This window comes from Loa loa (assembly GCF_000183805.2).
Source record: "Loa loa unplaced genomic scaffold supercont3.113, whole genome shotgun sequence".
NCBI classification, from domain to species: domain Eukaryota; kingdom Metazoa; phylum Nematoda; class Chromadorea; order Rhabditida; family Onchocercidae; genus Loa; species Loa loa.
The window spans coordinates 1-26,180 of record NW_018108293.1 but is presented as its reverse complement, the minus strand read 5'-3'; the positions used below and the strand labels follow the sequence as shown (position 1 = coordinate 26,180).

At 35.8% G+C, this 26,180-nt stretch overlaps 8 protein-coding genes across 8 annotated transcripts; 5 read left to right on the top strand and 3 right to left on the bottom strand.

Annotated features, from left to right (window-relative positions):
* Positions 1 to 2,834: 2,834 nt before the first annotated feature.
* LOAG_17682 (hypothetical protein) lies at positions 2,835 to 7,025 on the top strand (the record flags this gene model as incomplete). Its single annotated transcript, XM_020450346.1, has 7 exons — positions 2,835 to 2,876; positions 3,365 to 3,515; positions 4,206 to 4,243; positions 5,087 to 5,135; positions 5,215 to 5,308; positions 5,921 to 6,269; positions 6,829 to 7,025. The coding sequence occupies 7 exons, from the start codon at positions 2,835 to 2,837 to the stop codon at positions 6,895 to 6,897; spliced, it is 792 nt and encodes a 263-aa protein (XP_020305984.1). The 3' UTR covers positions 6,898 to 7,025.
* Positions 7,026 to 7,503: 478 nt separating this feature from the next.
* LOAG_17681 (hypothetical protein) lies at positions 7,504 to 8,521 on the top strand (the record flags this gene model as incomplete). Its single annotated transcript, XM_020450345.1, has 4 exons — positions 7,504 to 7,553; positions 7,600 to 7,673; positions 8,096 to 8,215; positions 8,448 to 8,521. The coding sequence occupies 4 exons, from the start codon at positions 7,504 to 7,506 to the stop codon at positions 8,519 to 8,521; spliced, it is 318 nt and encodes a 105-aa protein (XP_020305983.1).
* A 488-nt stretch (positions 8,522 to 9,009) lies between these two features.
* LOAG_03928 (Ras protein let-60) lies at positions 9,010 to 9,803 on the top strand (the record flags this gene model as incomplete). Its single annotated transcript, XM_003139465.1, has 3 exons — positions 9,010 to 9,138; positions 9,235 to 9,429; positions 9,576 to 9,803. 3 exons carry the CDS (start codon positions 9,010 to 9,012, stop codon positions 9,801 to 9,803), a joined length of 552 nt encoding a protein of 183 aa, XP_003139513.1.
* Positions 9,804 to 12,132: 2,329 nt separating this feature from the next.
* Positions 12,133 to 16,041, top strand: LOAG_03927 (hypothetical protein). The gene is made up of 11 exons (XM_020446455.1): positions 12,133 to 12,214; positions 12,331 to 12,406; positions 12,651 to 12,820; positions 12,976 to 13,217; positions 13,524 to 13,767; positions 13,923 to 14,101; positions 14,174 to 14,302; positions 14,659 to 14,875; positions 14,977 to 15,206; positions 15,397 to 15,525; positions 15,898 to 16,041. Exons 1-11 carry the CDS (start codon positions 12,139 to 12,141, stop codon positions 16,003 to 16,005), a joined length of 1,800 nt encoding a protein of 599 aa, XP_020303208.1. The 5' UTR covers positions 12,133 to 12,138; the 3' UTR covers positions 16,006 to 16,041.
* A 137-nt stretch (positions 16,042 to 16,178) lies between these two features.
* On the bottom strand, positions 16,179 to 20,517 carry LOAG_03926 (phosphoglucomutase/phosphomannomutase domain-containing protein). Its single transcript, XM_020446454.1, has 10 exons — positions 20,313 to 20,517; positions 19,913 to 20,053; positions 19,622 to 19,791; positions 18,976 to 19,097; positions 18,675 to 18,824; positions 17,862 to 18,053; positions 17,689 to 17,787; positions 17,324 to 17,460; positions 16,617 to 17,111; positions 16,179 to 16,515 (listed from the first exon to the last, which is right to left on the bottom strand). The coding sequence occupies exons 1-9, from the start codon at positions 20,492 to 20,494 to the stop codon at positions 16,808 to 16,810; spliced, it is 1,497 nt and encodes a 498-aa protein (XP_020303207.1). The 5' UTR covers positions 20,495 to 20,517; the 3' UTR covers positions 16,179 to 16,515; positions 16,617 to 16,807.
* A 1,739-nt stretch (positions 20,518 to 22,256) lies between these two features.
* On the bottom strand, positions 22,257 to 22,559 carry LOAG_03925 (hypothetical protein; the record flags this gene model as incomplete). The annotated part of the gene is made up of 1 exon (XM_003139462.2): positions 22,257 to 22,559. A coding segment is annotated over one exon (303 nt), but the record flags the coding sequence as incomplete, so codon positions are not given.
* A 1,288-nt stretch (positions 22,560 to 23,847) lies between these two features.
* On the top strand, positions 23,848 to 24,676 carry LOAG_03924 (hypothetical protein; the record flags this gene model as incomplete). The annotated part of the gene is made up of 4 exons (XM_003139461.1): positions 23,848 to 23,893; positions 24,114 to 24,198; positions 24,322 to 24,463; positions 24,569 to 24,676. 4 exons carry the CDS (start codon positions 23,848 to 23,850, stop codon positions 24,674 to 24,676), a joined length of 381 nt encoding a protein of 126 aa, XP_003139509.1.
* A 743-nt stretch (positions 24,677 to 25,419) lies between these two features.
* Positions 25,420 to 26,075, bottom strand: LOAG_03923 (hypothetical protein; the record flags this gene model as incomplete). The annotated part of the gene is made up of 2 exons (XM_003139460.1): positions 25,420 to 25,621; positions 25,924 to 26,075. The coding sequence occupies 2 exons, from the start codon at positions 26,073 to 26,075 to the stop codon at positions 25,420 to 25,422; spliced, it is 354 nt and encodes a 117-aa protein (XP_003139508.1).
* Between the last annotated feature and the right edge of the window lie 105 nt (positions 26,076 to 26,180).

Here is a 26,180-nt window from a genome sequence, read left to right as displayed (position 1 = left end):
CTATTATGATTCAATTCTGTTTGATTAGTTATTTGAAATTTTGTCCTCATTCAATCAACACAGAAGTAATGGGTTTCAAGTGCTAGATGTGAGAGAAGTATAAGTGAGAATCATTATGGATAAGCTTACTACTGCTATTTATGAGACTTATGCATGTGAAAACTTTCAAGTGAAGAATGAGTGTGAGATTGGTATCGAACTCAAATTTCAAGGTTGGAGTGAAATTCATTTTCGGGAATAAATGTTTGGAGTTCAGATTATATGGAGATGTCTTCACTCTCTGATATTGGAAAAAAGTACAGGATTAGAAAAAGGAATGGAGCAATGCAATATACTTCCACTTTTTTTTTTTTTTTTTTGAAAAGATTTATAAATCACTCCTCTTCTGATTTCCATTTATATATCCCCGCGTTCGTCATTGTTTCCTTTTATCGTTAATGTTAACCAAGCTTTTTTTGTGATTTCATTTTGCAGCGAAATACTTGAATGTTAGGGTGGCAGTGATTGCATGCTACTGGTATCTTGCACTTAACCCGGACTCACCATCCATTTTCATTTAATTCTTGACAAGTACCATATCATTCTAAAATGTTCTTTGTCCTTTTTGACATTATACATATTTCTTAAATAAGGTATGTATATTTTAATCCATTTTTCATCAACTAATTCTTCCTTGTTTGCGTTGCCATTCAAAACAAACGGGTAGATAAATCCTGGTTGCAATTTTACAAAATATTATGTCAAAGAAGTACAGCTAGGATACAGCATGACTTCGATTTTTGATATTTTTTCGACTAGAGTTAAGAGAAGGAAGGAAGAAAAGAGGAATCACATTCGAGCGATTTAGGCCGACTTTTTCAGCTCTTCCCTTTTTAAAGGACTTTTTCTACTTATCATCAATTACATGACCTAAACTATGGACATCCTCAAATATCTCAAATGCAAATTATGGATAAATTTGAATCTTATAAATTGATGATTTTCTATGAACGTAGTAGTTTTAACCACACTTTGCTATATTTTATATTTAACATTGGGAAACCAATATATTTCTAATTGAGGTTGAGCATATTACCCGTAATAATGCAAATATTCGAGTGAGAGACGGATTTCTGCTTCGATGCTTAGTTCAGCTAAAGTGGTAGATTTGTATAAATTTTAGGACAGGTAAAAAGGTTTAGAATCCAAAAGATAATTGCTCAGAAAAGGTGTTTCCTCTTTGATTCAGAATGTCCATGCTGTTATTACCAACATGATCCTTTTTGCTCACTTTCTAATTACCTGTAACATATTAAGTGGTGTCCGCAGCGATTTTTTAGCGCAACAATACGTTTTTTCCACACTGTTTCCAATGATTTCCTTATATATGGTATAACGCGAGTAATCTGCAACTGACTCAGCAAATAATTACGACTTGAGGTGATAACTGGTGACTTTTGTTGAGTTTATTATAAGCATGGAAGATTGTTCCAAATTAACTATTTTTAATTGGTGTTGGAGCTGGACAAATTAATGCTTACTGAATTAATTGTTCCTTTCTAAATCATTAGGATTGCTGGGTATTTTTGGAGTTCGCAAAATGGTAAGTTGAGCAATTTTAATAATGGTAATTACAGGATTGTCAGTTGTACTTCGTGGAACATACGAATTATATGCTGATCAAATCACTAAAAGTTGGTCAAAGTAATATATACTATTACCCAAATTTAGTCAAACTTCATCTTCGACAAGGAATCAAGCAAATTTCAATCATGCTAATAATAAAACAAGCCATGAATTGCACTTGCACGTTCCCAGTTGAAATGCCACCCCTTTAAATTGTTATTAACGAACAATTTTTCAGGTTAATTCTGAATTTCCTTTTGTATTCACTGATGATATAATGATTTATTAACCACCTTTTCTGATAAAGTTCAATATTTATAAGGATTACAATTTACATCTATTCTCAAGTAGAGTTCTTTGACATGAAGCAAATAGGAACAGGAAAACCAGAAAATGTATCGTGCGAAAACATGCGTGAACCAATTTTCAAGTTCCATTATGTATATGTGAATCGAATTCTGTAGGCTTTAGATTTGATAGATAGGAAGGATTCTTAATTTAGTGCCTGCTAACATTTCTATTTGTGAACTTTCGAAGAATCTGCTATCGCAATAGTATGCTTAATGTGAGGGTTGTATGCTTTGTCTGACCTTATGTTTAGTTATGAATACATTAAAACATGTTCTGATGTACCTACACCACTGAGTTGTTGAAAATCCGTACAACGCGACGAATTACAATTGCAGTTACTCAATATTTCACTACTGTATGCTGCCTGTTCAGATCTCAGAGATAATTTTATTCTTGAGCCTGATTTACCCTTCATAGACATAACATTTTCTGACATCATTTATTTTATTAATGTCAAATCAATTGGCTCTCAATGGGATATACGACGATTTCGGGTTTGTTTTTGGCTTATCTCAAATTCTTGTCTTCAAAATTTAATTGATTTTTTAGAATTCAACACTTTTTAGGCCATGCTTATTGTGCTAATTCTTCGATCAAAAAATCTTTTGATAAACATCAAAAATTCTCCAAGTGCTGAAAAAGTTTTATAAAAAATTATTTCCAGATAAATGAGCATAGTAACTTGGTAGCAGTGGAAAAATTTATAGTTTATCAATCAGGAAAAGGTTTCTGCTTCAACTGTTTTCGGTTTCCCCAAAAAATCGCGATGAGATTATGTGTTCGTCTTACGTCGAGTAAAATCCTAAAGAACTTCTAATCATACTTTAGGAGTTATTTTGTAAAGGAATACTGAGAATTAAAATTATTAATAGGTAATCATGAAAATGCTGAACAATTCAACCAGTTCATCGTCGAGCTCGGTTTGAAGCGTTCAGTACTGCATACTTTCAATCGTCTTCAAAGAAATTTACTGTCCGAATGTTTGTTCGATTTGCTTTTCGGGTCTCGACTTAGTCTAGTCTAAATACTTTCAACTTTTGGAATCAAATTGAATCAACTTTTGAGATTAAAGTCAACAGTTAATTTGCAGGTCATTTAATCTACCCCCCAAATGGATTGAAGTCGATGGAATACATCGCATGCAAGCATGGTTTGAATCGTTTGCTATCGATGTCAATTAATGATGTTTACTGAATCCATTCGCAGGGTAATTGATCCTTTGTAGCTTTAACTAAACTAGAGCATTGACAGTGGAAAAAAAATTCACCTTTTAGTATCCAACAGAAATCTATGGAAGCTGTAAGCTAGTTCGGTTCATGGTAATTCAGATTAATTCTAACATTTAATATTTCGACATTAATTGCACTTTGAAAGAAATCACTGCAATTTGTGTATTGACGAGTTTCAGGAAATGGGAGCCACTTCCGAACTGTATTTAACAAATCTGCGGATTCGTAATGGCTCAACACGATTGCTCCATTTGGATTTTGTAGGTGATATTGGTATGCTACGGAAACAAACTTATGCTGATTTATCGACAAGGAATATACCCACTTTCGGTAAGTGGAAGCTCACTTTAAGAATGAAATTTTCGAAACCATAATCGGCAGCCTTATAATACTAGATTTGTGCCAAATAATTTTTTAATGTATTGATTCAAAAAATGATGAAATTTCTCGAATCACTATTGTCAATGAATTCGTCATTCATAATCTAACCTTCGCGATTTCCCTTAAGAAATATAACTTCCAGATCTGATTTGTGCCTATAGGAGAAACTTTCCTCTGCAGTGTTAATTTTCGACCTTTTATTTGGGATTTACTGATTTCGCTTATCAACCTAAAATATTCACCATGAATGTTTCATCTTTTGCACGCGGCTTATGTTACGGGTTCTTCCAATCCAGCGGCTGAACACCGTGACTTTCCCACTGATTTTGAACTCTTTTACAGTAGTAACTCCACTCAGTTTCAGCTGGCATTCACAATACATAACACAACATCAACTTTTTATATTTGCCAAGCTTACCTCTGGGCAAGATTATTTTGACGTTACCTAAAATAGACAGGCTACAGGTGATGTGAGGCAATTATATACACAAAATGTTCCAAATACTCAGTTAATAATGTCACACGCGTCATCAGAACATACTGTTCAATTCGACAACTGCTTCTGTTGGGAGAACAACAATAAATGAAACTGATTGATTCCATTCTGAAATGGAAATGGTCGCTCAGTTGGTACTATAGGTGATGAAATTCGGAAGAAAAACGAAATACCGACAACGGTACGCCCAACTATACTGTTGGCACTCACGCATCAATGGTAAATATTGCATTGCAAAATTTTCATGCAGTGGTCACCAACTAAATTAATATATAATTTTTTGGGATAGTCTCCAGCTCCTTGCTTCTCAGAATCTCCATTTAAGTTTATAAAGTTTATCTACTCAAAGCCACTCCAGTAATAGCAATAACGGTTGACGGTACTGCGGGGAATTTGCCTCAGCAATTGAAAAACCGAGAACACATATCTATGCGCTGATTGTCTGAACTGAGTTGCAACACATAAAGCATGTTAAATGGATACTAACTTTGAAATAATGAAATTTGTAATCCTCATTACATTTCTGTTTATATTTCTCAGATGTGATCACAGGCTAAACAGGATTAAAACATTGAGGCTGTCACAGTGACGGCCGAACAGTTCATAATTCTAGTCAAATTTTCCCTAAGCTGCGACATTAACCCGTTATTTACTAATACCATTGCTGTAATAGTGCAGTGTACCGTGAAGAATACCCTATTTATTTGAGAATTAAATGATTTACACCGCTATTTTAGTGTTTCTCAGTAGCAAGACTAGCAAGGATAAAACCTTTGCATTTTTCAACTATTTTTATTAGGCTTATTTGTTCTGAGATGAAATTTGCTTCGATATTTGCCTGACAGCTTCATAAGTTCGCGCTTAAAAATGATGACAGGGAGTTTACGACAGAAAATATGACTCCAAAGCTACAATAACGACCAGGACACAAAAATTTGAGACGTTTTCTTTCATTGTGCATGTGTGACAGCATTTGATTTTTTTACTTAAAAGACATTCTTAAAAAGATGATTTTATTTTCCAGAAGCAATATTTCACCCAGCCAACTTTCCCACACTTCAAACTCCACGTGCGTATGGTTTTGACAATCACATTTCCTTTTGGCTCGGATTGGTATAATTTTTGTCTAATTATATGCAGTAATCTTTACAGAAGAAATACGCAGAGAATACGAAAAAAAATGTACTTCCGGTCTACGAAAGCTTAAATTGACTGTCGCAAATGATGGCGCAGTGAACGACTTCTGGTGACTTTTGTTGAACTTGAGGACAAATTTCACGTTCGATATTCAACAAAAACTAAAAAACAATGAGAAAATATTAAACAAACATGAAAAAACACTCATATCTTTTATGTTATGGAAACCCGCATCTGTATTAGTAATCGACTATTTGTCACTTCATTTTAATGCATATAGAAAAACTTGGTACGCGAACATGATATATGGTCAAGAACATTGAAAAATTAGTTTTGGTCCTCTCTAGTTATCGATAAGACCAACTATAGCGGCAAAAAATTGTCAGCTTAGTAAGTACTAGATTTCTAGTTGATTTCTGAAAGCAGTGCATCTCGAAAAACTGAGCTTTCCCGCATCTAACCGGAAAATAAGAGGGAAGGGGAACAGACTTAATATTTACCATATGTTTCAAAAATGCTGCAGGAAGCTTTCAAAGATTAACTGCCGAGTGCAAAGAATTTAAACCATTATAAATAATCTCCATGGTGAAACAAGTAGACAAAATGTCCCGGCATGCGGTGACACGGTTGACGTGTCAAATTTTTCGTTGGATAACATATTTGATATGGCATAAGTAGTTGGCTAATTATCTTTGTTAAAAAGTCATTGACATTCTTTCAGGTTTATCAAAGATATTAAAAATGACATGAAGGAATCAGAAAAGAAGCTTGATGGGAACATGGCGAAGACGCTGGATATCACTCTTCCAAATAGTACTGACAGTGAATTATTCTGGGAGACTAACATTCCCGAAATTGATGAAAACGAAGAAAATACAATGCTCGACGTTGATGACCGTATTTATGACAACGAAATGGGAAACAGGCGAGGAACAAAGGAAGAGAAGGACGTTTTCCAGCTTCCACAACAGGTTAATACAGAAAAGAATATCGCCACAAGTGCAGCTGTTGATCATAGCGAAATGACCTCACCACTGAGTGCCACATTAAGATCAAACTTTACGTTAATTGTGATGCAGTTAAAAATATTTATAAGCTTACTTGCTTCTTTCCATGTATATTTGAACTTTAGTATTCCTTAACGCTATGATTCGATCACGAAATTTCCAAGTTTATTTCTAATGTAAACAACTTTGATAATATCTAGTATCAAAAGTAAACATGACTCAGCAAAAATTCAGAAGTTATCAACTGAATCACGCCAATTCCTAAAATACTATGTTAATGGTATGACGGGGTATTGTATTTTCATCAAGCGTTCTCATTTCGAGTATTTATATTACTGATATCGACCATGCCGAAAGTCTGAAAAGAATTTTCTAAAAATTAGTGTGAGACCTTCCCTTCCGCTTCCGCCTCCCTCAATCAAATAAATGAAATCCATGTGGAATGTTTGTTAGTTGCGAAGTGACATTACATGTTGTGGTGTTTATTCCAGGACGGCTAAAAACTTTTGTCCACCACTGTAGACAGATCACTCAACAAGAGAGGAACCAGTAAAAAAGTTAGCAAATCGAACAAAGTCACTGTAGAATCATTGTTTCGTATTAAAATCATTTCATTCTCAAGGAAATGAAAAATGGACATAATGCGTCGGATGATGAGTCACTATGTCCCCCGATTTCTTCAAATGACTAAAACTACTGATTACCTCAGCACCTCACGATTTATTGGAAAGCATGTACAAGTATGGAATAAAACTTTAAACAATGAAACATGAAAAATGCATTCCCAATATATCCAAGCTGGCCAATCGTGCTGTGGGAATATCACACCGTTAGAAATTGAAAGATAAAGTTTGAATGATACATATGCAGCAGTGATAAATAAATATGGGAGTAACTCAGTCGCACAACCTTGCTATCAGGCAATACCTCTCACAGGTCTAATACTACTGGATAGTTACCTTTTACATTGGACAACAATCTGCAACCTGCAACTGACGCATTAAATGGTAATCACAGCTGATGCAACCCTTCTTTTACAGCGAACGTCTTATCCCCCATACGCTAAACAAACACACATACACGCACATGCATGCACACTGAAACTGCTACTGCAACTTTGGCTTTAAATATATAATTAGCAGTGAAAACAATCACAGCAAATGAAGGCATAGATGTGACAAAGAAGGATTGTAATTGTTGCGAGAAAAGAGAAGGGGGTTGCAGAGAAGAAGAGACTTTGGACAAGTGTTAAAGGAACAGAGGAGAGAAAAGAGCAACCGATGGAGCAGCAGATAGTATGGCTCGTGAGTATAATAATCTGAGATACACAAATGGTTGCACTGGGGGGTCTGATAGAGTGATACAGTCACAACTGTCATTTTTGGTTGTGCAGTAGCTGGCGCGGTGCCAACGAACAATTCTCCGGACTCGATTTGTTTCGCAATTTTGTTTGGGATGAAGAGCGAGGTAAGTTGGGTGTGGTGTACTGTTAGGAGTGGTGCCTGTGGAATTTTGGTGCTCCCGGATTGCTTCGATATCCTTTTAATGGATTTTTTGGACAGAGGGAGAAGCAGGGTCAACCGTTTACCAACCTTTATGGAATGTTTGGTCATGTTAAAAACAAGATTATCAATTATAATGAGGAGTTATTTTGTCGGCTACCAAGAACCTTCGTGATTCATATTGCAGCAGTTCATCTGTGTATTTCTTTGGATGTTTTGATGTGAGATTATTTTCATATGCATTATTGTCACTACTTGGTTACTTTCGTCTGTTTAATTGTTTCTGTATGCATTTTGAAGTGCTTTTATCGGAATGTTATGTCTGTACTTTTTTTTAAAAATGAGAGGGTGGAGTAATCTACAAGGAAGCTTACAAATGGCTTGCAGATGACGAATTGTTAGATTCAGTGACGCATAGTGTGTATGAACTTAACCAAGGCGGTAAAGTTCCTATAATCGATATCGGTGCTATTGATTCATGTCAAGAGCTAAACGCTTCGCCGTTAGGTAACTTTTTATATGTAGGTTTATTTAACAATTGTATGGATAAACAGACGGTCCATGCTGTTTTGCTGGTCGATTTTTCCCACAGCTGATGATGTTAATTTTGAATTTATTCGATATGACGACACTCGACCAGCTTTGATTGAGTTTCGCATCCTTTTTTCATGGTGAATTAGTTAATTTTGTTAGTCTCAAGTGTTCCTCAATTCTTTAATTATATAGCTTACTGTTATAGTACAGCCTTCCGTTATTCCTGTCCATGACCCACGCATTGTCTTTTCGCGTATGCGTAAGAAAAGTTCTTGTTAGAAAAGTAGGAATTTGACTGGTAAAACCGTGTTCTATAGTCGTCATATCTATAAAAAGTTTCTTATAAAGATTAGCGTTCATCGGAAGCTGTTTTCTGTACATTAAAGCTATGAGCAAAAAATGACCATTTACAAAATATATTTTTTGTTTGCATCAAACTGGCTTAGGGAATGAGCAGTCTTACTTACAGTTTATTGACATGTTTCCAGTAAGCTTTGTTCTTGCCCCTGTACTTGCGCAATCGATATTTCTTTACATTCGTGGCTTACATTTACTCAAACATTATTTCTAATGATTGAAATCACTGCTGTATTTGTTGTATGGTTACTTTAAAGGAACAATTCACGGAACATCACTTTTAACGGTGCATTCCCATGATTATTATCTTAATGACGGAACTATTTATTGTTGTTTTTTCTTTTGCAGCTCTTATTTCGAATGAAGAGCGATTAAGCTAAAAGTTAATTGACAGAGCAGAGGGGGTTTCGATGACCGAATACAAACTCGTAGTAGTTGGTGATGGTGGTGTAGGCAAGTCGGCCTTAACCATTCAGCTGATCCAGAACCATTTTGTTGAAGAATATGATCCGACAATTGAAGATTCCTACCGCAAGCAGGTTGCGTTCTTGTTATTTCTCAACTACACTGCGTTTCTAATGCTCACTTCTCAAGTTGGTTATGATTACCCCAATGTGCTGTCTTGCATTTTGCAGGTTGTAATCGATGGCGAAACTTGTCTACTGGATATTTTGGACACTGCTGGGCAAGAAGAATACAGTGCAATGCGGGACCAGTATATGAGGACTGGTGAAGGCTTTTTGCTGGTATTCGCCGTTAATGAAGCAAAAAGTTTTGAGAATGTTACTCAGTATCGTGATCAGATTCGAAGAGTCAAAGATAGTGATGAGGTAAGCTGCTTTCTTTCATCAGCTTATGCTACAATGAATTCATTTTATCCTATGCATGGGTGAGTACATGTTGTTTACATATATTTATACTTAAGTAATGGGAAGTATACGGAATACAGAATTAAATGTGCGAAATATTACTGCAGGTGCCGATGGTGCTTGTGGGTAACAAATGTGATTTGGCGCAAAGGACAGTAGAGTCACGTGCTATATTGGATGCATCTCGCTCACTAGGAATGCCTGCCGTGGAGACGTCTGCCAAGACACGTATGGGTGTGGATGACGCATTCTATACATTGGTTAGGGAAATACGCAAACATAAAGAAAAGCAGTGTGTCAAACCTCGAAAAAAGCGTAAATGCGTAATTATTTGAAATTTTTGCAATTATTTGGGCATCTCCCAAGTTATACGGTTTGCGTAAATAAGCTCAAGAATTCCTAGTGTGCGTGCTTTGATTAACTTGCATTGTTTTCTCTTAAAAAGCACTTGTTTAACGTCTCAGTGTAACGTATGTGGAAAGGGAATGATTTCTCATCTTCTTGATTTGAGCACTATCCTTTACAAAGTAATTTTTACCGGTACATTTTTATGATTTGCTTTCCAGTTTGCCAGTACGGTTGTATCTTCGCTGACTTCATTTTGTTGGTTTATGTAAAACTGCCAAATTGGCACACTTTCGATATTGCATCAGTTCTGCAAATTGTATAAATGTGTGATTTCTAATTCCTGACCACGGTAATCAAAGATTTAGGAGCAGTAACGGTGAGGAACTAGAATAAATTATAGAATAAATTATCGGATATAATGGAACTTTACATTTTTCGTGAGAAAACATTTTTTTTTTGCTGTTCGATTCAATGCGTTTTTTTTCTTCAAATTAAATATTATAAGCTGTCAATTTAACAATTAGTAGCGTTTGTGGACGGTAACAATTCCTATCGCTCATATCACTTCCGCTTATTGCGGCATGTTTATTTGCTGTTATAGAATACTATTATATTCGAATATGGTTTTTGCAAATTCTGCATGTTAAGGAATGATACGTATTTAATATTGTTGCCGGTGGGCTACTTTTGTTACTGAACTTGAATACTTTGCTTTCAAATTTTAGTGCTGTATATTGTTGGTAAAGTCCAGTTTTTATGCGCGTGTTTTATAGACGCCATTTCGTGGATTACTTAACGAAGCAGTAACAGCTCTTTCAGATTCCTTTTTTCTTTGTTTTCCTTTCTTTCGCAAATTCAAAATGTCTTCAAAAAGGTGTTTCAGACAGATTTGTGTTTGGCTTACAATGATGCAATGCAGGTTTTATTATGATAGCTCATTTTACTCTCAGTTATATGCCGCGGAACTACAAGCCTTTGAAAAATTACTGAGAATTTTGAATTGATATTAACGTGTAGTTCACTTTTGTTGAGGTCGAATTGGTGTGGTTGTTTGCTAAACAGGTCCAGAAACTTTGGAAATTAATAAGCGGTCATTTGATTCAACGTAATAATGATCTTCTGCTTTCTTATGGCCAATTTTGTTTGCTTTTTCGGATTTCAATGTAGAAAAAGGTGTTAGACCCTAAGTAACACGAGTTACCTTAGGATATTGAGTAATCATTTCGATTTACAAGAAACATTGTTGGAGATATATGGAAAACTCCATTGGTCATTGGACACTGAAATAACGTAATAATGCTGCAATTACCCGGTGTCTTCCTCATGTTGTTTAATTTTTTTAATACTTTTCCGTTGTTGACCGTTTTGCTCTCGTGTTGAGTATGCAGTTCTGCTATCGTATAACAGCGGCGATTTTCAAGTGGTTTGTCTAGTTTTTCTTTAGGTATTCCTAGCGACAGGTGGTTCGTTACTCTGATCTTAGGAGTCAATAAACAATTTGAACACGTTGACAGTTTTTCATTTTACAGTTAAGTAGTGAAGAAGAAAATTGAAAATGTCCCTTAGAGAGTTGTCAAGGAAGAATAGGTAATATAGCTTTTCTTTTTAAGGGATTGTTTTGTGAATGTCATTTTTCGGAACTGTATTGGTGCAGTACTGTTGGAATTTCGAATTATCCGTGACGTCAAATTTAAAGAATGTTTTCGTCCTTATCGGCTTTATTCCGTACGTAAACAGAATATATTATTGAGAAGTAGTGTTTTAATGCTTTCAAATTTAGACCCTGAAAAAGCTCATCGGTTGTTCCTTTACAAAACTGTTTAGATTGGAGTAAACATAACGTATATATGCTCTTTCAGCACGATCTGTTCAATCTTTTCTGTTCATATGAATATCTGTTCTTTTTATCTATGATACTGATGGAGTACATATGTATGAGTATGAGGTGTATACGTACATTATCAATTGTGTCATACTTTGCGCATTTTTATGATGTAATTGTTTCTGTTCCGTGTTAACTTTGCATTAAAAGTTTGCTCACTGCAACTGCTGTTTCATAAATGCATTACTGTCCAATCTCGCCCGTATATTTCGCTTCATTCTATTTTTTTTTCTTTTTTTTAGTACTGAGTGTACGCTTGGTAGAAGGATAATTCATGTTAAGGGTAGAATTTTCCGCATTAACTCTGCTTTACATCGAAAGTTTTTAGACGAAATTGCTCTGTAAAATTATGCATTACTAAATGGAAGGAAATATAAGGAAGCAGCATCACTCGTAATAATGTTGGTGACCATGAATTCTGAGATTATTGTTTCTTTCAGATGACTCGCAAAAGAAGGAGTGCTGATGTTTCCGGAAACTGTTGGGGAGGTCGCGCTTCCGATGCACTCGATGGTGGTAAGTGACAGAGATGTTGTTTCATTAGTGAATTAGATTAGATGATTTTTAAGAGGATTGACAGGGACGTTTCGAGAGATCCGTTGGAATAAAATTTGCAAGAAAGACATTTTTAGAAGTGGGTAATATATGGAGCAATGAATACATGAAGGATTTTAACAAACGATATGGACATTTTGAATATGATGTGAAGTATGGATCGCTTTTTCTTTTAATTAAAATCTTGGTTCGCATTTGGTTATACTGTGGTATGTCCGACATATGGGTTTCATTTTCTTTTGTACCCTGACGGATTTATGGTACTCGACAAGATTCGTTTTAAAAACACTGTTTAAGGTATTAAGTAAATGTTTGCTGAAGAAAGATCTCTTTTAAGTGTAAAAAATCAGCGCCACTCTTCTCATATGGAGAACTCGTTTTGATTTTTTTTTTTTAGATATAAAGGAAGGAAGTTGGACCAGCGATTCAGTATTCCAAGTTTTTATGAAAAGAACGAACTGGCTATAGAGACTGAAGAACTTGAACACAGCATGGAATATCCTTCAGAACTTATTGAATACATGAAACAAGTTGCTTGCATTATCAGGAATGATCCTTCTGTGTTAGGTAGATTGAAATTTTAGTGTTAGTTTAGTGTTAAATTTTAGTGTTAATTTTAGTGTTATTCTATTATTTCATTACCTGAGGTTGCATAGAGAGTATATGAAAATTTACTTTATGGTATGGTTTGATTATACTAGAAGAAGCTCATATATTTCTAGGTGATTTACAAAGGAAATGTTTGGAGGAATGCCAAAATTCTGAAATTTCTTTGTGCAAATTCAGTACATCTTGTTTTCTAATTGACGAAATCTTCAACGGCTGCCGCGACGCTGCAAGGCAGTGGATGTTTAAGATTGTGCAGTCGAGAAAAGAGATTTCGCTGCAGCTCCTCTGCACACCGTGGGCCTGTCACACTTTGGAAACTTTGCTTTCTTCTCTGTCTAACATCCTAGATATTGAGGTATGTACCTTTTTAATTGGTCTTATTGGCAGTTACTGAACTGATTTCCACTTCTTTAGTTGATTGGAAATTACGGATAGATATTGTTTGGTCGAAACTTCTAGTTTCAAGTTAAAACTGTTTACTTGCTTATGAGATCTACTTGTTTTAGCATATGAATTTTGTCCATTTTCGAATGCAGCAAATATTTAAATATTCCAGCATGATTGTGCTCGTTGTGCGATTTCTCAAGAACATTAAGTGTGTCGTATTGAATGCACCTTGCTTCTTGAGTAATTTCTCATTATTGACTATTATTCATTCCAGATCATTGTTCATTGGGTGGATCTAGTTTTAGAAAATTGGATTCAGCTAATATCTGACAGAAATGCCACCCATTTTATTCGTACCCTTGCATATCACCTCGTTGGTCTCAAAAAGAAGAGATCGGAAAAGATGGGAAAATGTTTAGCGAAGGATGTTTTGTCCAAAAAAGTACAGATCAACCAAGCAGCTAAAGAAAATTTTGAAAGACTTGCAAGTGTGGCCCTGGATTACGCTTCAGTGAACGGTAAGTGGGACAAGTGGATAATTTTAATGACATTTTCAGTTTCATGGTTTAACTCTTAGAACTTAAAAATTAAAGTGGAAATTGATCTACACTCAGACTTTTGATCTGGTATTTAATGTCAATCGCAAATATTTCTTTACAAATGGAGCTTACAGTCATGTTGGACAATGAATCAGTTTCTTTGGTGCTGCAAGATGTGGTCGAATGTGATACTGTTTATCAAACTGGCTATCTTCGAAAATTTGTTGAAGCAGCTTGCAGATGTCCTGATTCCGTTTTAAAGCAGTGGAAGGGAAAGCAGGCTTCTCATTTATGGGACGTTATAGTGCAGAAGGTTTGTATTACAAGTGTTTAAGTAGGGCTTTGGACTAAATTCGTTGCATTAGTAAATTCGCATTATTTGTAGGTTGATGAGGATCTCCGTCGAATTTTATATCATTCCGTTCTACAAGGCAGGTTGTTCGATCTCTCATTACATATGTTCGCCAATTTTCCTATGCAAAAATATATATTATCAGTAAGATCTAATGAACTGGTACGTATTTAGTAGTTTCAAGAAAGCTACTGTAAGTCTACAAGAATCGGCTTTCGTGCTAAATAATGAAAACACGGATGGCACGGGTTGAATCCCTTTGTTTTCGTTTGTTTCAAACGAGTTGATCTAGCTAGGTAAATTCATTTGGAGAAATTAAAGATTTTCAAACATTTCGGTTTCTAATTTCTCACTAGTCATCAAATGCACCATTCCAATTTATCTAATTAAAGATTCCAAACCTGTTAGAGATAAGAGATTTTAGACTTTCTTGTTCTTGTTCATCATGCGATCCCAGTACTGTCGATTTTTTTTTTTTTTTTTTGTCAAATATGCTGCAGGTCGAACGACTATTTCAGATTGTTAACATTTTTGACGAGCTAATGGATCACTTCACGGATATTTGCGTTAAATCTAAATGGCCTGTTATTACTGCACTGGTTCAAATGGCTCGCAATAGAGATGAAGTGGCTATTGTCAAAAAATTAAGGAATTATTTCAGATGTCGGTCTATATCTGCAAGACCAGCATTTGTACCATGTATATTCACTCTTACTTGCCAGACTTCTGCACAGTGTAAATTTTCCAGTGGTTACTTCATACCTTTTACAGTTGACTGGTTTGTTGAAATACCCGTAATTTTACTCGTTCATTTGATTTTAATAGGTCTGTTGTAGTTATGGGGACTTTTGATGTTGTGAAAGGACAATTACATGGCTCCCTTATTCTTCAAGAACTTATAAATTACGAGCATAATAAAATGGTGGTTATGTCAATGAAATCGCTAGCGGGTACAACAATTCTCGAAATGGCCCAAAATAAGAAAGGCAGTTTCCTGTTGCAAACTCTCTTTAAATCGACTACTGTTTCGCGAACTGATAAAGAACTGATTGCCAGACCTTTGAAGGTTATTACTTCATTAATTAGGAAGTGACTTTTATGAGAATGTAGCTTAGTAATGCAATACCCAGCAGTCATTTTATGCCTTTTTTACAGGTAGTGTTTCTCAAAGCGACAGAATTGTTTTAGAAACTTAATGGTTCTTGCGGATATTGAACCCGGATTCATATCTGTAATAAATTATTTATTAATTACAGCTGAAATGGCATGAAGTGATAACTAATAATGTTTCAAGCCATGTATTCGACGTTCTCTGGATAAATGATCTTTATAATATCGCGGAGAAAGAGGCATTAATGAACGCTTTGTCGAGAGCAGTGATTGAGGTACAGTTCCTTCTCTCAATCCACAAATCTGAGTGGCACTGAGACTGCATTTGCATATCTTCCTATATTTGTGAAATGACATTTGCACAATTTTGTAGCGTAGTGGAAGTTGATTCCCTTTAAGCTTTATGTGGAAGTTTTCCATGTTATTTGTGCTATATAACGGCCTGTATAGTGCAGCAGATGTTAAACGGTCATTTTAGAGGTCGAAAAAAAAGTCACGCCGCTTTCATTGCCACGAAGGATTCCTAGTTTTTTCTTTTTTGGTAGCTAATGTTACTCTTACTAAGCTAGGTCTCTTACGGAGTTCAGGATGCTTTTGTAAACTTACTGTTCCTATAAGGTAAGGGACGATTAATTTACGCTTTTCAGAATCATTGCAAAACGTTGCGTCTGATCTGCATGAAGTTAAATTTGCGGAAATTTAAAGAACAGCGAATGGAATGGCTAAAAGATGCGAAAAAAAGACTTGTGAAATAAACGTTATTTCAGCTTTTTGTTGTTTGAAAAGGAAATAAATTGTCCAAATTTCTTGATCCGCATTTAGTTCCCATCTGAAAGGAAGTGAATTATACGACCTTATAAAGACTGGAAAATATAAAAGAATTCTGCTTTCATCTCCGATAGGATGAAAAAAAGTAACTCAGAACTTGTCCCAGAGGTAACTATTTTTATCAAATGATGTGCCACAGCTTTTTACAGGATAGGAATAAATGATCCACTATTCTCGCGTTCCTTGACAAAAGCATGAAAGCCAATATGAGAAGAGATGAGTCACACAATGCCATTAAATACATTTACAGTTCATATGCGATCGATGAAGTCACTTCGCTAATATGTCCCTCGGTTAATTGCTGTTCAGATGCATTACCACCACTTATGTGCAGTACGTTACAGACTGCAACCTCTACTTCATTGGCAATTGCCGCCGCCTCGTGTTCTGTCGCTCCTTCAGCATAAATACGCAGCACGTCTTCGGTACCGGATGGTCTAAAATGAAATACTAAATGGTCTTAATGTAGAGTGATACAACTGCATTTCATATTCCTGCTTGCCGACTCAAAATCTAGATAAAGAAAAAAAAAACTGACCGGACAAATGCGCGCCCATCATCGTACTTCGAAACAATGGTATCTATCATTTCTTGCAGTTTTCGCGGTTCCACACACGTTGTTTCATCAGCACTCATTTGAAATGCCGTTCGATTTCCAACCTATTTGTCATCCTCATGAAAGACAGAATATCTATGTCATTTGGCTCTACTTCGGTACCATATTTCAGGTTAGTTTATATTTCCGGCAGTAAAGCAACTAAAAAATTTAGAGTGGATGATACAGAAATAGAAGGGAGATATGTGGTTTTTTTTCGGGGAAAAAATCACTTTTAGTTTTCTTTGCACATTTGGTAATTCCTTATATATATTATTCCAGTTTTCTACCGTCCAGTCATAATGTTTTAAAAGCATTTCAACGGCGAACAAATCCGTCATCGCATCACCCATAACTGTATTCAGCAATTTGGAGAAATAAAGTAGCCTCTTGATTTGAATTGTTTGGTCACTTTCATCCTTGTGAGTGATTATTGTCCTGGAAAATTGCTTTTCAGTTCCTAATACCCTAAAATACTACAGGATTTTTACATCTAAAACATTGATTTGCGCGGAGTTTCAAAAATTGATCAGCTAACATCTAATAAACAAAAACAAACTAAAATAAGTAGAAAGTATGAACTGCTGCTGGGATGTATTTGACAATGAAGAGTAGTTAACAATGGAATGGTAATGAAACCAGCCAATAACCTTATAATATCATAGAATCGAGGGCTAAAATATACAGTTCCATGTCCATTTGATTCGAAATATACCGCAATGTCATACTTTGTCGCCTCTCTCTGCAGGTTTTTAATGCCTGTTGCAACACAACATACATGAACACCCTAAAATTATTGAAAAGTCAAATGAATTGAAAAATGACTGCGCTTCCGCACATATGAATAAACAATACCTTAGTGTGTTAAATTACATATTTTAGATTCTCAGCAACTGTTTTGGTGAATCTTATAACTGTGATGCAAAACACCTTTTTCAACATTTTGGAACATACATCACAATCCAATGATATGTAGGTACGAACTGGAAATAAATAATTCTACATTTACACTTACCATTTCGTCTCTTAGGAATTTGGTGGAGTTACCATTTGCATAACCTGTTTGTATTACTGATACGGTAAACACATCACTGAGTCCCGCACCACTAACCTGCTGCAAAGGATAGATTCAAGGTTTTTGCCTTCTAGATGGGTTGTCAAATCCTTTTGAGAAAAAGAAGTGCGTACCTCTGTAATATACTTCGCGAAAAGAGCTGCTATTTTATCACCATCAATTAAAACAAAATCATTCGAAGTATCGCGATAGAAATAAACAAGACGATCGGCATCACCATCAAAAGCGGCACAGCGTTCAAAAGCTTGTATTTTGTCGAAATTGCGTGGAAATTTCTTTTCTATTTTAACATAGTCTGCTCCACACTAAAAGCGATATCTTAGGCAAAGAAAAGTCGTAAAATATTAAGTTTGTGATAATTACTCCATGTATTGTGTTTTTGCTTTTCAGATGCTGTCACATTACTGTCAACAGTCCCGTCAAATTTCTTTTTCAGAGCTATTCATTTTCATTTGCGACTAACCACTCTTTTTATGTAAACCAACCATATATCGTTGATTAGGTTATACCTATGTAATAATAATGTCATATTCCCAGACAAGCTGTTCATACATATTTATGAATTTAAATATCTCAACGTTTATTAGAACCATCACGTTTTATAGAATCAAGCTGGATGTTTCGCATACTCACTTGGCTCAGAAACAAATATAATGTTCAGTCGTACTTCTGACACCAAATGCTATGGTTGAACGAAATTAAGTGAAAAATCAAAACTTCTATTACATCCTCATACCCGAGATCAATTCTTGAAATTTGTTAAACCCTATAGGAAATTGTAATGATAAGCACATTTCACTTACACGATCGTCTACTTTCAATCAAAAATGAAGGTAAATGATGCCAACTAAATCTATAAGCTGCTGAATAGTATGAAAATGAGAAAGCCACAATCTTTATGTGCACAATCCTTACATAAAAGATACCTGATCATTGAGGTGTGCTTCTTGACCATTCATTAAATTGACAACCAGAATCGACCACCTCCTGCACATAAAGGGAAACTTTTGAGCACCAACACCATTTGCACAATCCAAATATAGTGTTGGGTTATATGCTTTTCCACATCGTGTAACCTGTTGTAACCTGTTGTACCGCTTTTCAAATTTGAAAGACTTGTTTGTGGTCAGCAGTTGCAATTTAAAGTTATCGGTTTGAAGAATAACTTGTAATCCGACACAGTCCAGAACAGATCACATCAAATAATTTTTTTGTGTGAGGGCTTACCAAATTCAAACCAGCAAGAGCATTGTGCACTTTTTCATAATATCCGACCTCAGTAGGGGCACCATATGCAGAATCATTCTGGCAGCGTACTATATAGTGCAACTGAGGAGTTGTTAGTAGACCTGAAATTATGTTTAACAGATTTAAACAAGTGTGAAAATTTCTCAACCGAAAAATGAAGTTATGACGTACTAATGATTACAGTGGCTGGACCTACTTTATAACGAAAACTAGGGTATTTTGACATTTTTTTGCTGGTTCCGAAAGTCATGGCTTTAACATCCTACTGTTTATGTAACCCTCAACCAAAAATGCTGCAATGCAGAGAGTTTCTCCATGATGGTGCAACTGTACAAGGAACACACTAAACATATCAACCTCTCAAAAAAGTTTTAATATGCCAGCTGTTCACATTATTCAGTTCATAGATTCGCTTGTCACTGTCGTATCACCTTGCTTTAATCGGCCAATATAAGATATGACGTGAATAGATTCCACAGGTATGACTTAAGCAGGAAAATTTAGCACTACGATTTATCCTTGAATGATGGTTATATGTATCTTGCTTGTCTATAAATAGTAGTGAAATCTTCTACTTCAGTTCAATGGGATATGCCATCCAACAATAAAATATTAAATTGATCACCCAGTCTTCGACCACCAACTCTGGCACATTGCACTCCATAGAACGCGGCTTCTTCTATATATTTCGAACTTGGACGTGTATCAATGGCTGTAAAAACACTGGCATTTCCACCAATTCTTCCACTGAACTGTCGTCGAAATTCTTGTAACTTTTTCAGAAATTCACTGTCGCTGAACGCAAAAATTTCGCTTTCCACGATTATTTATACAAACATCAGGCAATGTTTCACAACATAAATGAGTAAACGATGAGTAAGACTCAGAGAAGCTGCAAATGGTAAGGAAAAAAGACCTGGCATTAACAATCAAATTTGCATAGTTCTCCCATGTAGCGTCCAACATGCCTCCCATCGGGTCAATTATTTTGACTCCATTATCTTCCATCGGATTGTGTGATGCCGTTATCATTACACCTATAGTTTGATCTAAATACCTGAAATATGGAGTGTAGAAAACACTAACTCAACCACTAAATAAATGAACTTTGTTTTGAGACAGGAAAAAATGGAAGAAAATGCAAAAGGTTAACAAATATCTAACAAATTGAATTTCAGCTATTCGAACTTTTTTTTTTGCAATGCTAGCATTATCAGGTAATAAAAAGTTGGCGAGTACAGGATATTTTATTGTGGTATTGTCTATATTTATATGTGTGGATGATACTGAATTAATAAACTGTCAAGATGGAATACCTCGCACGGATACCAGCCAGATATCCAACACGAAATACAACAAAAGGCAGATAGGTAGCATTAGCTCGAAAGCCGGCTGTGCCATAACTAAATTTTTTCGTGGGAGAAATTGGTACCCTTCGCCCATTATGGTCAGTATTACTTTCTCGAGTATATATTTCTGGAATAATTATTCCAGTCATCTTCAACACAGGTCCTGAAACTTTCACTGGTAGTTAGCAAACAATTATTAAATATTTCCAGTCAAAATAAAAATAATGCCGACGGCAACAACACCAATGCCACTGATGTAACACAAAGGCATGATCCAATTTTGCACCAATAATGCCACCGATATGCAACGGATAAAAATGTATAACGTTTTAAAATTGAAAAAAAAGGAAAAAATAATTACAGATTTGTAATATAAACATCATTTCAAAAAGATGGCGAAAATAAGTCACTCCAACAAATTCTATGTCGTCCTTTCAAAGACCTCACTCATATGACAATGATTTGCACGTTATTCGCCTGTGCTTTTGTTCCCCACTGTCCAAAGTTACCTTGACATATACCGGTTCATTAAAATTCCATAAAAGATGCACAAAGAAGGAGCCACAAGAGGCATCTTCTCGAGACCGAAAGTGAACAGTTGAAAGCGAATTAAGAACAGCGTTGCAGTGCATTCCTCATGTTTACATGATACCAACGATCAAAATCAGACGTATTTAACCAATCCCTTTCGGTATACCTCTTTCTTCTTGAGAAATAATTTCATTATAAAATAGAAATGGTTCCCAACAGCCTTCCCTTCGTCCTCTCTAATAACACATTAAGTTACGCCAAACCGAAAGATAAAGGCCAAACAACCACCATTGCTATGTCACACTTCTGTACAGCGCTTACTTCATCAACTACCGCTAGGAATTCCTAGTACTTTTCTCAATCTACGACAGTTTTTCCTTACTATCTTCACCGTCTGTTCAACCTTGAGATACTGTTTTGCTAGTAGATCGCAACAGACCAAAACGTTATATGAACACCCGCACACAATGCATATTTTAACCAACCGTTGACTTTACCTAAATACATCCACACTTCTATACCTATTCTCAGGCATGACCAACAGCACCGGATGTAAAATCATTTTTGTTACATAGATGCGGGATTTTGTAATCATTGGATTTCTATAATTTACCGGCAAAACGAGAAATTTTCCTCGTGAGATGTACAGTGAATCGAACTAAATTATGTTAGGCGACAACCACTAAATGATGTTAGGCTTCATCATTCCACTGGATTGCAGACATAACAGTGTTTGTTTATGTACTGTAGCCATATATCACAGGCGTGTTTAACATAGAGCTACTCCAACGTCTCAGGTTGTATGAAGATAAAGCGGTAGTCTTCTGATATCGGTAGTACCAGAAGATTTCCTTTTGTCTTCAAGCATCTTTGGTTCGACCTGGTATCTGAAAGAGATTTTCCAGATAAGCAAAAGGACCGATCTTTCCCTTCGGATCGAGATTTAAGGATATGTACAGAAATGATATCGAAAACATACGCAGAATTGCCGCAAACCAAACGCTTAATGGAGTTGTTTTTAATCAGATCAATTAATAAAGTGTAAGAGGCACGGTTGGATAATCAAACCTAATCATTAACTGCTTTATTCCTATTTCTTCCTAATTACTGTAGTATCTTCCCTCGCCCTTAACTCTCGAAATTTGATGCATCTGGACAAATGAATTCCAGAAATATGGTTTCAAAAGGATTTCTTCCAGAATTAGAAGACTCTGCAGCAGAGTGCTGCTTTAGTTTAGATTCTGCAAGCTAGGATGATTACTTAACCACCCTATCCGTTTTCTCAGCTACCTCAGTTAACGTTACTACATCATTCACAAAGAACCTTAAGCAGAATTCAACTTATGTGAAAAATGAATCGGTCTAAAGTATAATACTTATTCATGGCAGTTGTTCGTCCTGCGACCAATGCATAGGAACATGGTGCAACGTGTAATATGATCTTGTACGCAAACAGGCATGGCAACAAACACAACATGAAACACCCGTCGTGCCAGATGGCCTAGAAATAGAGACTAGTTGAAGCATAAACATTGCTACTGATCGTGCTACAGGTACTGATTGCAGTGCTAGTGCTGGTAGAGGATGTGGTACCGGTATCGTTACCAACTGTTGACCTGATACTGGCAGTGGAACTAGAACCATTGTGAGGACTGGCCGTAATATCGGTACTGAATGCACTACCTAAAAGAAAGATTTTACATAGCTTAGGAAGGAGGAGACGTTATTGAGATTAGAAAAAATCCGCAAACAATGAAACTGATGATCAAATTTGTAAAAACCGTTCAAAGAAGAGAATTATATGCAACAAACACTCGCAGTAACAGTTTGTATTAACGGTACTGCACTACAATGTTAACACTACACTTTAGTGTTACCCAATAATAGCAACAAATTTGTCGTTTCCATCTAGTGCTTACCATACGTTCTCCAGCTATCAATTCGTTGATTTGTCAGTGCCATTGGCCTAAGTGTAATGTGGATTTTATGTTTTGAATTGAAAAGGATGACATTACAAATGCTTCCATATGCAAGAATATCCCCATATAATGATTGAATGGCTTTTTCGACTAGAAAAAGATTCCAAGAAAACGAAGAATGGTCTATGTGCGAAGATGGTCTAGAAAACTATTTGTTTCTATCAGTTTCATTTCTTAATGTTAATTTTAGTCATGAAAACGTGAATTTGTGTTCAAACGTGGAATACCCTCTTTGTTTTTTTGGGAAAAAGTAACTCACATTGTTGCTTTCTGAAAAAAAGATAACGACGAAGCACAGAAAGTGCAATTGAAAAAGCCGATTGCGCAAATCATTGCGCCTGTTGTTGTTTCTTCTCTTCGTTTACGTGTTTTTGATACAGAGTTCCTTTGCTAGAATAAAAATTTATTGGAATATTTTCAAAGTTTTTAGAACCTTCCAATGTATACCTCTACAATCGAAAAACAGGTCAACTGACGTCGACCACTCACTTTTTCAACTTGAATTAATGAAGAACCCCACCCTTTTTGCCTCCATGCAGTTCCGTATTCAAACAAGAAACTCTCGAATTTTTTCATAACGATGGTGGTCTTTTTTTGAGAACTTGTAAAGTGATTCAAAAACTTCGAATTTTTGGGTGAAATATCGCAAACCACAAATTTTCGGTTTTTACTATTACTATCAGCAAACATACCACAACCCATCATTGGTTGTGGTATGTTTGCTTTTGAAATGTTAAAGTTTCATGGATTCGCACTTACGACAAAGAAAAAGCATCACTATATACTTCAGGGTTTTACTTCCATTCAGCTTTTCTTTACTCAGTTCGCTTTTTATTGGGCCATTATCTTGTTTCTGTTGCAACCAAAATTTTACACTTCGGTTACACAGTATCATTTATTTGTAACAGGTCTTGCATATTCCATCTGTACTGTAAGTGGGAAAGTTTTTCTCACCACTTTAATAAGCACACTTCAAGGTAGCGAAATACGAAATGATTGCTACTCACATTTACGATATACGATATAGAGTACTGGAAAGTTTGTAACCGACACCGGTGGTTACTTGAAATTAGCATTATTTGTAATTCTGCAATGAACTGTGAAATCATAACTGTTACATATGTTATAAAATGACAGATTTATTCGGATTAAAATGTTACACTAATGCATGAAAATTAAGGGATTCATGAATAAAACATACATATGGCTTCAGCTTTTGCTCAAGATTGGTAAATTTATGTGAAAAATTTTTGAGCAGTATATCAAATTTTTCTGGATGGAGAACAACGAAACCTAAACGATCACAATAGAATTGGAATCGTACAAAAGCATGCAACAGATCTGTACTAAATTACAAATTTATCTCTTCCAGTTATTAACTTTAACCGGCTTGACAACATTTAAAAATTGGTTTCAGACCTCATGTACAGTAAATAGCTTCAAATGAAATTCCTTTTTTTTTTCAGATGTAACATTTCGCAATCAGAAGTTACGCTTACAGACAATGAACATTGTCATTATTTATACATCAAGCAATACGTGAAACATTGGTTGAATTTTAGGAAACTTAATGACATCGTCATTAAGTACTGCGAAATGTCCGGATTGGTAATTGTTTGGGAAATATTACGATCCCGACGACTTTTGCTACGTTAATTGTTTCCTCAAATACTTACAAAGACGCATTAATAAATTTTTTGAAAATACTTCCAGAATATTAATGGAGCGATAAAACTGGGTATCGATGGTTCAGCAACGAGGACAGCTCCTACATACGGCGGTAGAAAATCTAGTGTCTCTCATCATCACATCGCTTTTTAATGGAAATCAAAAAAATCACAAACGACAATTTTAAAATAGTGGAGATACCCTTCTATTATGATTTCCAAAATATTAGACATGGGTTTGTATCATATCAGTGATAATGGCTTATTATCTGTTAGGTTACCGCATAAGAAACATTCTTTAATGAACACTTCTAAGTGAGCTACTCAAAACTAGTGAAATGAAGTGAAGTGTCACTACTAACTGCTTCAGTTTTTGCTGCATCAACTTTTCTTTGAAACAGTGGTGGATGAAGAAAGCTCAAGAAGCAAAAAGGTTGGTGGCATTTCGTTATGCACATACTTCAAGGAAGAAAGTTTAACATTAAGTATCAGAGTATGTGCGTGTATGTATTGAAGAATAATAAAATGATTGTGAATTTCGTATTACGGTATAGATCACTTCCAAGCACATATATATATATATATATATATTACTTCCCCACAAACACCGCCTCCTGTCGCGAAGTAGAAGCTTGCGTGACCTTGTGAGTTTGTGAGCTATACTGGTAGTGGGGTGTACGTCCGGTAGGGTCTCCCGTGCCAAAAAGTTTCAAATGGAAGTCAAACAAGATCTGTCCATGGACAGGATGAGCTCGTTAGCCTCCAGGCAATCACCTAGAGAAGGATATTCTAACTCCAAACCCGAGCGGATAGAGCTTGTTTAGCTTTGTAAGGTCATCCATCTAGGAAAAGGATATCTTAATAAGACCTATACATGAGGATTTGGCTGTCACTGTACTAGCTCGCTAGGCCCTGACAGTTGAACCTTAGGAGTAGAAGGTGGGGCCAGTTCTGCGCACGCTGTACCTCACTAAAAAAATCCACTGCGCAGGCTGGAAGAATATACTCACTTTGTAGTGTTTGAAGCAAGCGTGAGTAAAGCTCTTTCCAAATCTGTACACGAAGCTTAGCCGTGATATATGTAGTTCTCACACGTTTTCTAAAACAATTCTTTAAACGTTTGGAAGTATGCACATAATTTCTGGGGTATTTATAATATCTTATGTAATACTGTAGTCGTTACGTGTGAGTTCCACCAGTGTGAAGTGCTGACTCCCAAAAGATTTTCTTCGTTGTTTCTAATCAAAGTTAATCAAATGTTGTGTAAAATACGGCCAAATAACAGGTAGTTCGATAGGAAATGACATGGCCAGAACTGTTTACTTGTGAAGGACCTAACATATAGGACGACTACAATTGAATCCAAACAACCTTTCTAACTTTTCTTCCTCTTATTTTCACCTAGGCATCTGGTAGCCTACGGGTCGGACGTGGCCTTTCAGCAAGTTTTTTTTTGCCTGCGGTGCCGTGAGAAAGCCTGCCGCCCCTCCCCCACCGCTCTTCGCTTGCCTTAAATCAGAACCCTCCAATGTTAGAGTTCGTTGGTTTTTCATCACAAGTTCATCATCTCACATTAAATAATGATGTAATTAGGTCCTCCATATTTTCACTGAGTCCATTACAATGTTCTATTTAGTTTTTGTGAAGAGATAGTATAT

What these genes read in the sequence shown, in the direction of transcription:
- LOAG_03927 (XM_020446455.1), top strand. Translation starts at nt 12,139, where the DNA reads ATGACTCGCAAAAGAAGGAGTGCTGATGTTTCCGGAAACTGTTGGGGA. An exon ending in GGGACGTTATAGTGCAGAAG is followed by an intron (nt 14,102 to 14,173) that starts GTTTGTATTACA and finishes CATTATTTGTAG; the next exon opens with GTTGATGAGGATCTCCGTCG. An exon ending in TGTCGAGAGCAGTGATTGAG is followed by an intron (nt 15,526 to 15,897) that starts GTACAGTTCCTT and finishes TACGCTTTTCAG; the next exon opens with AATCATTGCAAAACGTTGCG.
- LOAG_03926 (XM_020446454.1), bottom strand. Translation starts at nt 20,494, where the DNA reads ATGACTGGAATAATTATTCCAGAAATATATACTCGAGAAAGTAATACT. An exon ending in CTCTTGCTGGTTTGAATTTG is followed by an intron (nt 18,825 to 18,975) that starts GTAAGCCCTCAC and finishes AGGTTACAACAG; the next exon opens with GTTACACGATGTGGAAAAGC. An exon ending in AAGCACACCTCAATGATCAG is followed by an intron (nt 18,054 to 18,674) that starts GTATCTTTTATG and finishes TATCGCTTTTAG; the next exon opens with TGTGGAGCAGACTATGTTAA.